Source organism: Haliaeetus albicilla, chromosome 14 (genome assembly GCF_947461875.1).
Source record: "Haliaeetus albicilla chromosome 14, bHalAlb1.1, whole genome shotgun sequence".
Classification (NCBI taxonomy): Eukaryota; Metazoa; Chordata; class Aves; order Accipitriformes; family Accipitridae; genus Haliaeetus; species Haliaeetus albicilla.
Window position 1 is genome coordinate 7827538 of NC_091496.1, and position 12220 is coordinate 7839757.

The window sequence follows — 12220 nt, forward strand, 5'->3', positions numbered from 1 at the left end:
GCATTCTGTGAAGAAGCCACCCAGCCTCAACACTGCTGAGGGACATCACCAATTCCCAGCCTCAGTTTCCCTGCTGAGCTGCACTGGCTGACTGCTTCCTCACTGCTGGCTGGGGGCTCCTTCACAAACGCATCTGCCTAGGGATGAGCTAGGTGCCAAGGGGTGATTATGGTAGAAACTGTGAAGAGAGACCAGGTCTCAGCTGGAAAGTGAGAGGTTGGAGATGACATCCTGGGGCCAAAGAGGAAACAAGCAGTGGTAATGAGAGAGGGGGAAGCTGCTGCCTCTGCTGTTTGTGGGGCAACATGCTGAGAGACGGACTGACACCTGGACAGACAGAAAGGGAAGTGACTTTCATTTCTGCAGTGCAGCTTCTGGCTGCTCCCCATTATACCATGGCCAAGGCCCTTCCCACCGTAATCTCTCCAGTTACAGGATAAAGGACCTACCTGATGACAGAAGACTCCCGCTGCTGCCGCTGATAATTTTGCCTTTACTCCCCATGTTGGCCAGCTTTGAGGTCTTGAGTGTTCCAGTTTCAGTCAGGTCAATCGCAATCTCACTTAGGCTTCTTGCAGCATGAATCTTCGACTGGACATGGACACAGGAGTTAGTAATGATCTAGCACTTCTTTAAAGCTCACAGAAGGAAAAAGTCCTTTTGCTGTGGCAGGAAACAGGCCTCCACAGCAAACTTGGATTATTTTACAAGAATAGAAGCAATCTGGCATGGTATTCGCTGCTGCACTTTCTACATTCTTAAGTGGGTGCCATTCTGGCATCGCTTGTTTGTTATTTTCTCTGCTTTGCCATGGACATTTTTCCCTCTTAAACAAACTATGTATGGAGTCACTGAGTTACCACATACAATAAGAAACCTTCAGAAATGCCAACATAATAAACTGCAAAGCCCAAAGGCTAAAGACCATCTCCAGCATCTAAAGGAAGCCAGGAGGGACCTCTCCAAATCTGCAGTGATCTTTGGACCATGACAGTGGACAGTGAGGACATGGCTTAAATGGGCTGTCATGAAAAGCTGGAAGAAAATACTGGTAGGAAAACATGTTCAGCTTATGGTCCAGACTAACAGGCTGCATGCAATGCCCCTACTGTGAGTCACCTCTTCAGAATATTAACATCACTGCAGTAAGAAACAACAGCCAGCCCCAGCTCAGTAACTGGCCACACTAGGACAAGGAGTCACCCATTGTACACCACCAAATGTCAATAATCAAGGCACCTCCAGGGGAAAGTACACATGCATACTGCGTAAACCTATCTTAGGAGGGAATGAGCTGACTTCCTAAGATGTCATCGTTTCTCCATTGGTTATGGAAGGATTTGAGACAACAAGATGCCCAGAAAGTTCAGGTGAGATAACTCCAGAACTTTCTCTTCATTGAGCAGTGAGCTCACATGTGGTTATGCCTACAGAGCCAACAAAGGCAGCAAACGTTCAGGGCAAGGAGGTTAGTGGTACTGAGCAAGGAAATGAGCACAGCAGCTGCTTGCAGGGTTGGGCTCGCTCAGTCCTAGTGGCTGCCTTGCCTCTGCAATACAAACCCCACTGTTAGTAGCTCACCATGTATCTCCAGTCCATTCTCCTGACAGCCTCTAGCAGGTGCTTAACATGAACAAGAGGATCAAGAACATGCATCAAAGTTGCTGGGGATGGCCCTTCAGTTATATTCCTAGCACTACCAGGAAGAAGAACCCTACATATGAGGGTGTCTTGGGTGGCCACAACAATTTTTCAGTCCTTTTTCTGACCAGTACAGCCTTAGGATCACCTCAAAATAGCAACTGCCTTATCAGAACAAGCCTCTTGAGTCCTCTATCTCACTTCTGACTGGGGTCATCTCCAAGGACTTCAGAAAAAAATATGAGGAAACTTTTCATTAAGCCATTGTGGAATAATCTGTCCACATGGAAAATTTCCTCCTGCCTCTTCTGAACTAATGCTTATGCTCTGAGCTCCATTTTATGTATTGGTTGTTGAATTCGCTTCAGGTAACAAGCCATGCTAACAAGGAGAGAGCTGACAACCAGGAAGAAGCTCACTGTCTGTAACATGGCATGCAAAGATGACTGCTATTTCATCTCCAACCTGGAAATTGGCTTCTTGCTTGCTGACCCTCATGTGAGCTCTGCAGTCACGGATGGAGGGAGCTTGGAGCTCAGCCCATCGCCCAAATCTTGCAAGCCCTGTGCTGCTGAGCTTCAATTAGCCTGGCCTCGCAGGGCCACTAACCTGCAGTTTTGATTTCCCAGAACCCAGAAAGCTGTTGGCACATTGTGTCTCCAGCTGCACGAAGACTTTTGTTCGAGAAGGTGGTGAAGCCCCAGTTCAGGATCACCTCTGCACCTTCTCAAGGCCAGAAAAGACTTTCAGCCCTAGTCATACAGTTCAGGCAATGGGCACATCATTACAGTGCTAACAGATCAGAAGCTGGTGGATGTCCACATACCACAGTATGATCTATTCTCACTGGAACTAACATGAGATGGGACTAGAAGGGATGCTTGCCACGATGGGATTTTCAGTGTTTTTTCACATCCTCAGGAAGCAGAAATCATTTTAACAAGAACTAAGGCTGAATTGATGGCTGAATGCTCACCACACTGAGCTTCACTCAGCTCTGTTACTGATTTGCTGTGGGGCTTTGGGCAAGACACTTAAGGTTAAGTTTTTAGTGATCCCCTGACTCTGTTTGCACATCAGTGAAATAATAAGTGAAATAAAATGTCTCCCTGTTGCACAGTGCATTTCTAAGATTAATTTAAGACTGCAAATTAAGATAGCACTGAGAGAGCCTTATACTGAAAACACCCTCAGAAGTATTATCATAATTTAATATTCTTAGGTATTTATAGGCACCATCATTACCATTCAGAGGTACCCAAATGCCTCACAAGCTTATTTCCACAGCAACCCCAAGAACAGGGTGTGTGCACTCACTCATTTGAGTGCAGAGGCTGAACTACCTGCCAAGATGTCAGAGCAGATCAGGCAACCAGTACTGACCCTCTTAAACTAATGCTACAACCAGTTAGACACTTCTCATTTCTGACAGCTCCTCCCCAAAATCAGCCCCAGGAGAAGGATAGCACTCTCTTAGCTTCTTGGATCTGACTTGGATCTGACATTTCTGGTCAAAAACAAGGTCTGTGAAACATGGTCTCCAAATAGCTCTGGAAGGTTAGTTCTAGGTGAAGAGGAAAGTCACTGCTTTTATCTAACGAGACTTCCTGCTACTGAAGTCTTGATAAGGAGCCTAAGCATCAACTGCTGTCTTGCTGCAATGCCAGAACTTTGGAGGTAACAAGTCTTCAGACTGCTGCTGTCCTGGTGATTTATCCCCTGCAGGTGTATATATGCTGTATGACCCTACATATATGCAGGGTTATGTATACCTTGTATAACCCCAGGAACAGCCATACTGATCAAACCCAGTATCTGCCTAACCCAATATACTGAATCCTTGCAGCGGATGTCTAGGAAAGGTACAAATCCCAAGTCTGCACAGACAGGTCCTGCCTTCCCACTCTGCGAGGCAGTGGTTTTCCTGTATTTGTAGGATAGTCACAGCGAGAAGCCCTGTAGTTTATTTCTGCTCACATTCAGACTGGAAATTAGGGCACACTCTGGCCCTACCTGTTTCACTAGGCACCAACTAAAAAGCTGAGCAAAGGCAATGCGGCTGGATGCTGTTGTGGTCCTGGCCAGCACGCCAAGCCAGCAGTGGCTGGAAGTACGCCCTACATAGCGCAAATGAAAAAATGATGTAAGACCAAAGCTTGGCATCGCTGGAGCCAGGAGAGAGGAAAAACAAAACAGAAGAGAGTAGATAGGGGATCAGCAGGGCAGAGTGAGCTTCCTCCACAGAAGGTACAACCCAAACCTGCTGAAGCCATAGGAGGTTTTAGATCCGGTTGCAGTTGTGCTAACAGTGCCCTGCACTCAACAGTGGGGATGGAGCATCTCCTGAAAGGAATGGGGTTAATTTTCCATGCTGCTCAATCCCTGCTGCCTCTGCTCCCTACAGCAATGCCAATCAGCATCGGGTGGTCTTGTGCTTTGGACAGCCACTCATCAGCGGCAGGAATCAGACCAACAGCTCATTTCATACAGGCCACTGAGCAGCAGCCAGCACAAGGTCTGGGCTAGACTTTGTACTCACAGCACAATAGTGGAAAGCTACATTACATCCCATTAGCGCTCCCTCAGGCCCTGCAGTCCCTCCAGGCTCAAAAATTTTAAAACACTTAGCGCAGACCTGCCAAGTCTCATTTACATGGAGGAAGACTGGCTCATTCATGAGTCATTTCAAAGCATGGGGCCAAACTGATCCCCAGTGTTGTTCTGACAGGGTCAGAGGGTGAAGGAAAATCCATCAGTGAAATGGAAGAGTAGATGGACACTAGGGATGGATTTATCCCTCTTGCTTGCAGTGATGGGGCTTTGCTGCAGGTGATTTTTTTAAACCCTTGGCCTATTATCTACCGGTTCATTCAGCCAAAAAGCCTTGCACTTGGAGGAATGTGCTGTTGGAAATTCCCACAAAATGGGACTTCTCAAGGCTTCTAGGCCAAACGTTTGATTGATTCAGTGCAGTCAACAGAGCAAAGACATGCCTTGAAGTCCTGCTGCATCTGTCTCCTGAAAAAAAAGGGAAGCTGACAGGAGTTCTGCACGCTGACATGTTCAGCTTGGAAAGCTGGGGATCTTTTCAGTCTCCACGTTATGCTTCGATTGCAGGGGGAGAGAGACAGATCAGCGGGGAGCGAAACATTGGGAACTCGGCAAGCTGGCAGGAGTTCAATGTGGAGTGAGGCTGCAAAGAAGGCTGGGACTTCACTTCCTTGTAAAAGGGTCAAAATCCAGGCAAAGCTGATTTTATTTCTTTTTAAAATCACATGAAGGGGTTTTTCCTGTAGAACTGTGCAGAAGGTCCAGCTCCAACTGGTGCCCAGTTATGTGAGGAGCACGGAGTTCAAGCTTGCTCTATCACTACGCTGTATCTCCAGCCATCTAATCTACATCACTAGAGTGAAGGCTCAGCTGCAGTGAGCTCCAGCAGGCTTTTTCTTCTAAGTTTGTTTTTATTTTTCTTTCTTTAGTCAAAACGATATGAAATGCCAAGTTTGGACATGAAAGGAAGGAATATCTAAGTTTTGCTTTGAAGTTGGGGATTCAACTGAAGTGGGGGCTGAGATTTAAGGGGATGCAACCCCCCTGAAACTCAAATAAATGTTTGTCTAAGCCCTTGAGAGCTGAAACAAAGACATTTCACATTGCCCCACTCTGGAATAAGTTTTACTGGTTTTCAAAAGTGAAGCGCACGTGAGTACAGTGTCCTGAAGTGACCAGCAGGATGAATTGAGCAGATCAATTAAAATTGATGGATCTATCAATCTTGACAGTGTCACGTCAAAGATGAGGACAACTGACTAAAATACTAGCTCCCTTAAGAGAAAGGGACAAAAATATTTGTATGCCTTAACTTCAAAGCCTCAGCGTGACCACCGGGATTATTGTGACAAAGCACACTGACATGGTCACAGACGTGACAGGTTGACAAACGAGGGCTGGTGGGGTGGTGCTGTCTGTAGGAGTGTGAGAGAGGGGAGATCAGATTGAAACACAATCTGCCAACAACAAAAGAAGTCACTGAAGGGAAGTCCTGGGCATTTAAGAGACCCAGTTTCTTACCAAAGAAATGGGAGGAGGAAGAAATCTCCTTTTGTTTGTTGGTTGCTTGTGACCTAAATACCTTGCAGCTAGATCATCAAATCCATCTGGCTAAAAGTAAAAAAAATAAACTTCTGTTTGTCTGCTGAGTTGTTTTTGTTGAGAGCAAAACAGAGAGGGCTATGCATAGCCCTGGTGGCGCTGAGCAGAGGAGGGGGACAGGAAAGCATTACCTGGTATTGGGTGAGCGTGCAATTTTGTCCACATTCACAGCTGGCTCTTAGGCAGGGGTGGGAAGTTAGCTACACCCCTAAATTCAATACAGCTCACAGCAACTAAGATGAATCCTGGTTTTCTGCGTTAGATGGGACATGGCCAAAGAGAGTGCAACCATGTGTTCTGCCTAAGGCATCCAAAAGTCCTACCCACTCTATGATAAAGTCACAGAGATCATGATAGGGAAAGCAATGTCACAAGGGTTTAGAGTGAGCTGGACTAATAGCACACTGATGACCCTTCACATAATTTCAGCACGCCAATTCAATTCATTTAACTGGCAGAAAAATAATGCAGCAAAGAAAAACAGGAAAAAAAAATTTTCTGCCAGTTCAGTGGGCTGAACTGGCTCATGAAGGGACCTGACAGGGCCAGGGCCTGTGCAAGGGAGGGAGCAGCCCCTGCCTGAAAACGCAGGCAGTGCTTTCAGCAATAGCAAGATGTTAAGACTGTTGCAGCCATTTGGAGGAGTATCACCCTGCACATTCCTGCCATCTCACTAGAGATGGGGGGCAATGCAGGCAGCTGTGTAAGAAGGTACCCACTCAATACAGGCTCTATCTTCTCTGTAAATTTTACACCAGCATGCGCATATGGAGAGGGACATCTGCATGAGAAGTCTGTCTTCTGTCTCAAAGTGATCTCAAAGTCATCAAAGTGATCTCCTGCTGCTCTGGGTATGCCTAAAATTACTGCTGATGAAAGGAATTAGAAGGAGAACACACACTCCTCTGGTTTCAAGGTGGTTTCTTTTGTGTATTGAGTGGCCCCCTTGTGCAGCACCAGATCAAGACAGTTCCTTCTAAGGCCAGGCTGTCAGCATCCTGCCCCCCTCCTTCTGTTGTGAGATTCTGTGTGGAGAGAGAAATAATATCCCTACCCCACATTTCTAGGAAAATATGATAGTAAAAAGCAAGAAGGATTCAGAAACAGGTGTAGAGTGTGAAGATACTTTGAACTCAGTTATTGGAAGCTGCCCTAACTTTATGACCGAGTTCAAGAATCAGAAGACACGTGGAAACCATCCAGACAAGGACACAACACTAACTGCTTGCAAACTTTGGCTCCTCCAATTTGGCCACAGTTCAGTACAACCTTCCCCTCAATTCTTACTCCCATAGACATGAATGTAATACAAATTCCCTCAATCTGGCCAAAGCCAGCAGATATTTTGAGTCGATTTGCCTTTTTTTGATCTCAAGTGGAAAGGGAGGGCAGGAAAGGAGCCACCATCTGGACTTGACCTTGCTGGGACTGTGGGGAGTGAGAAGGACTCACCCACCGCAACATGCACTTCCCACCTCCAACATGCTTACCTTGCTTTGCTTTCTGTCCAGGTAGAACTGATGTTGACTAATGGCCATAGCCCAGATAGACTTTATTAGTGCTGGACAGGCGTACCACGTATGCACAGCAATGCCACTATGCCCAAATGTCCTCCTGGTCACAGATGCCCTGGAGAGGAAAAAAGAATGAACTGGGGTTACACCAAGGTTTCCTCGGACTCTTTTCTGTGGCAGAACCTATCATCACAGACCTCATAGTAAAAGCGGCTGTCTTTACTGTGCACACCCTTATGCTAATGGCAAAAAATGCTTTGAGAACAGCAGTAAATAGCTAATCACACCAGGAGAGCATTTACTTTAAATAACTCCTCAAGTTAGCAAGCTCAAGAGGACTAACAGTAAAGATCATCCAGTTTGTCCAGTTCAGACTGTATTTGTGGGTTTGGCTCAGCTGATGCTGACCTGCTACGTGTCCCAGGGGAGTCACCAATGCCAAAGCATGTGTGAATCCTCTGTCTCATCACACGCTGAGACACCTGAGGCCAAGTCATCATGCCCTCCACTACCTCTGGCTTTGGACAGTGGCTCTCAAATATTAGGACCGAGGTGACAACTAAAGATCCACAGGATCAATGGCTGCTTTAGGGAATGTGGGAGAAACTCTTCAGGTGCCTTCATTTTCCCACTTGTAAACAGATGCAGCAGGACTTGCTATGTGGTATGGGAAAGGGGAGTTGTGAGACTCAGAGAGGGCTGTCTAGTGCCCTGGAGAGAAGAATGTTACTCAGTGATTAGCTGAGTGAATATAAAAACAGGAAAAATAAGAGCTAAATGTTTCCTCTCTGGGACTCCTAATTGTCCTCAAATATTAGCAAAAAACACAGGTTAGGTTTCCCCATGCTTTCACAGCTGTACAAAACTGCTTGATTATTCCTCCCCACCCCTCAACTCTAAGCCCACCAGCAGAGCCCCTGACACCGGCACACCGGCACACAGACTCGCAGCATCCTGGTCTGCAGAACTCCTCCCACTGCAGCGATATTAGCACTGGCTGGAGTAAACCAAGCCACTGATCTATAGAGCCCCCAGAAAATGAGGTCCTCCTCTCCAGTCTGTTAAGAGTCTTGTGGTGGAGTACGATTATGAAATGAATATGAGCACGGGTACAGAGGCTAGCTCAGAAGCATGACACTTTTGTTATAGCCTTTCACGTAGCGACATGGATGGTGAAGAGGGGCCAGTGCAAAAGACAGCCTGGGGAGCAGGGTGTCCTACAGAGGGGCTGCCACAGTCCATAGCCAGCAGGCACTCTGTGCAATGCTGATGTGGAGGTGATGCTGCAGGACAGCCCAGGAGCTCTACTGTGCAGTGCAAGGGATGGCTGACTTTTTCCCAGCACTCGGAAGTCCTCAAACCTGCTAAGGCAGTGGTTCCCCTCCTGCACCTGCACTAGCCGCCTCTCCTCTGGTGCCTGTGGGGTACTGCCCTGTCCAAAATTGGAGGTGAACACGGGGAGGGGAGGCACATGGTCAAACAAAGTTGTGACAGAGCCAAGAATGAAAGAAAAGCAAAACTCTGCAGCAAAATGGGAACTGCTGGCCCGGTTCAGCCTGGGAGAGGGCTGACAGCTCTTGTGTCAGGCCCTTTTCAGTGCTGCAAAATGTTAAAGTCAAACTGTGAAGCTACAAATCGGAGTGAAATTTCTCTGAGAAAACAGTCACAGCCAATGCAAACAACGTCTGAGACAACTGGGATCTCATGTTTCAGTGTTACTCTGTGCTGAGCCCTTTCCATGGGATGGCAGCAGAAGACCTTGTCCCATTATGAATATTGTTCTTGTGAGAAAACTCTCCATGGATGCAATAGGACAGCAGCTGATGGTCCTAATGAGGATGGGTGCTGGGCTGCCTCATCCCTGTCACTGGACAGGGAATGAAGGCTGTGCTGGGAGGTGCTCTTGAAGTTGAGGCTGGAGACAGGATCCAACTCTGGATGCTTTATGTTGGTTTAAGGGACACAAACAGCTGCAGCACATTGGCATTAAGGCACTCAAACATGGGCTAAAGCCTTAATTCTGGTGTCATTCAGTTCAGTTCAAATGCAGTTACTCATTTTGAACTCTCAGAAACATACTCTGCAAGCCATTCACATTCTCACCACTCTCACAAGCAGTGATTTGCAAATTTTTTTCTTTTTGGAACCTGTACATATTTCCCATCAAAACTGCAGACCCTGTTAGAAAGTCTGCAGACTTAGCTGGTCAGAGCTGTGGACTTGCTTTTCACAGCTGTCTTTTGGGGACCTGTGAGAAATGGCCCATGGGTGTTTTTTCTATGACTTCCCTCCACGCATGCCACATGGGCTACAGAATTAACCTTGTTGATACCCCCTAAAACGTATCATTTCCCTCCTTTACAGGACGAGGAACAGCGATGAAGAGAGGTTAAATGGCTTGTTCGGGACAGGAAGCCATGGGCAGAGGCAGGGCTTAAAAACACACATTGTGCTGCCCAGCCCTGGCCACAACCAGGGAGCTGTGCTTGCTCTCCTGCGAGTGTGGCTTCGCTGACTCAGGCTCTGGTTTGGCTACACGGAGAGGAATGCGGAGAGAGCACTGTGCTGGCTACTCCTCCGCCTCCACACACTGAACAACTCACAGGAGTTCATCCCACTTGGCCAGGAGACTACAACCTGAGCTGTGTTCCCACCATGCCACTGCAACGTGCCTTGCTGTTTTACAGCCAGTGTACCATTTTGACCTGGACGGTGGTACTCTCTGCATATGAAAATCAACCAACTGAATTCCCTTGTAGTGAGAAAGTACCAGGCTGACAACCTGGGACAGGGTATTGTCCTCCTGGTGTTGATTCAGAGAAACAGCACAATGGAGTAAAAAATGGAAGCTCTTCTGTGTCAGTAATTCCTATCATCTAAATACAAATGAGACAGAAGACGTTCCTCTGGTCCCATTTCATGCATGACACTGAGTTGTAAATATCATCATGATTTTAACGTCCGAGAGCTATTTGCTTTCTTTTCCTTACAACTGTTGCTTCCAGGAAATAGCCAGCCTGGGCATTTAGGGGCTTCTTGCTGCTGGTTGCTTGCAGCACGCGTTTCTGACGCCTTGCCTGCTGCCGGAGGCTTGGTGGGGGAAGGAGTACACCACCCCCAGCTGCTGCTACTGGAAGATCTCCCAGCATATTCTCAACTTTGGGAATTTGCTCTGCTAGATTTCATGCTACTATTTACATGCTTAATATTAAGCAGATGCTTCAAGGCTCTGCTGACCTGGAGCTGCACAATGGTACGAGCTGCTCTACTGAGTTTTTGTTTTAACAATATGCACCTATAGAGACAGGCACCGTTGTATTGGCATGACTGTGTTCATATCAGGGCAAATAAGCACAGAAACTGCATGCAAAATTCCCCTAATAAAAGTACATATATTAGACACAGATAGGCATGGGAAACAGGTGAAACAGGATCACAGCGGAGCGATCAGCAGAACGCGCTACTACCAGCACATCAAATCAGTCTGGGAAGACAGCTGGTTTCCACCAGTCGTTTTCATACTTACTTTTCAGGTGGGATATTGCTTCTACTGAGAACAACTTACAGAGCAAAATACACACTGGTCACTGTCTGCAGTAACAATCCACTAAGGCAAATGAGCAAGGGGTGCAGAATGCACCGATTAGATGCAGGACAGTCACTTGAACTCACTCTCTCCCACGTTAGATTTCTGAAGTAAGAAGAAAAGACTCCTGTGCCAAAAAGACTGATGGGCTTTCATCCAGACTGCCGGTAAACCTCTGGTACCATGCCATTCCTTTCAATTGCACTACTGAATATTTATTTACAAGGAAGCATGTGAGTACAAAATCTGGCGCCCATCTCCAGGCTCCAAGTGCAACACAGGGACGAGGCAACCTCCCTTTCACGCACAGGGGTTGCCGGCACTGCAGCTGGGACACCGGAGCTGCACAGCCTCCCCGAGGGTCAGAAGGTGCCAAAACAGAGGGAAGGAAAATAAAATACTGCTAGGATCCGAGGGGAAACACGTCCACAGAAACATCCACCCGATCCCAAAACGTCCCCCTGCAAGGAAGCAGCAGCCCCCGGCTTGGTACGCGCTGCCCCTTGCTTACGGGTTCCCCAGCTACCAAGCCCCGCACAGGGACGGGGGGAGCGCGGCTCGCCACGACCGGCTCGGCGCTGCAAAGCCCGGCTCTGCACGGCTCAGCCCGGCTCGGCACGGCTCAGCCCGACTCGGTACGGCTCAGCCCGGCTCGGCACGGCTCAGCCCGGCTCGTCTCGTCTCGACGCTCACCTGCGCGGGTCGTGCACCTCCACCGAGAACTTCTTCTCGCGGAAATAGAGGTTCTCCAGCTGCCTCCATTGGAAGATCTGCGGGGAGAAGAAGGGGGCGAGTGAGGCTCCTCCGCGCAAACCCTCGCCCAGCCCTGCCCGCCGCGCCGCTTCCTCCCGGCGCTGCGGCGGGGCTGCCCCGCTCCGCTCCGCTCCGCCCCGGCTCGGCTCGGCTCGGCCCCGCGTCCCGCCCGCGCCCCCCGCCCAGCAGCCGCAGGGCAGCCCCGGGGGCGGGCGGCTTCCTCCCGCCCGGCCCCCGCTGCCTGCGGCGGGCTCGGGGCCGGGGGGGAGGCGGGGAAGGGCGCCGGTTTCGCTTTGCCGGGCGGAGTACGGTTGAAACGCATGCAAGCCACGGGAAAACCGGGATTCGGCTACTTTTTCCTTCGAGGGCTGGCAGCTGGTGTGTATTGGCCTTTAGCACAGCAGCCTTTTCCTCGGGCAAGATGGGCAGCGCAGACCTCGGAGGGGCGAGGGCGGCCTGGCTGGGTAGAGGAGACCCCCGTGGGGGTGACTTGCACCCCTCCGCTGGAGTGCGATACCCAGCTCTGCTTTTACTCCCGCAGCCAACGTAAAACTCGCACGAGCATAAGGCGAGC

General features: G+C 48.8%; 1 protein-coding gene across 9 annotated transcripts in view; it reads right to left on the bottom strand.

Moving 5' to 3' along the window:
• FRMD4A (FERM domain containing 4A) overlaps positions 1-12220 on the bottom strand; it is a 383693-nt gene that overhangs the window by 30639 nt on the left and 340834 nt on the right. For all 9 annotated transcript variants that reach the window (XM_069801649.1, XM_069801651.1, XM_069801647.1 and 6 more), the window contains 3 exons: positions 11587-11663; positions 7284-7422; positions 450-591 (listed from right to left, as the gene is read on the bottom strand). In XM_069801649.1, the coding sequence (XP_069657750.1) occupies positions 450-591; positions 7284-7422; positions 11587-11663 (358 nt within the window). The remainder of the gene's footprint in view (positions 1-449; positions 592-7283; positions 7423-11586; positions 11664-12220) is intronic.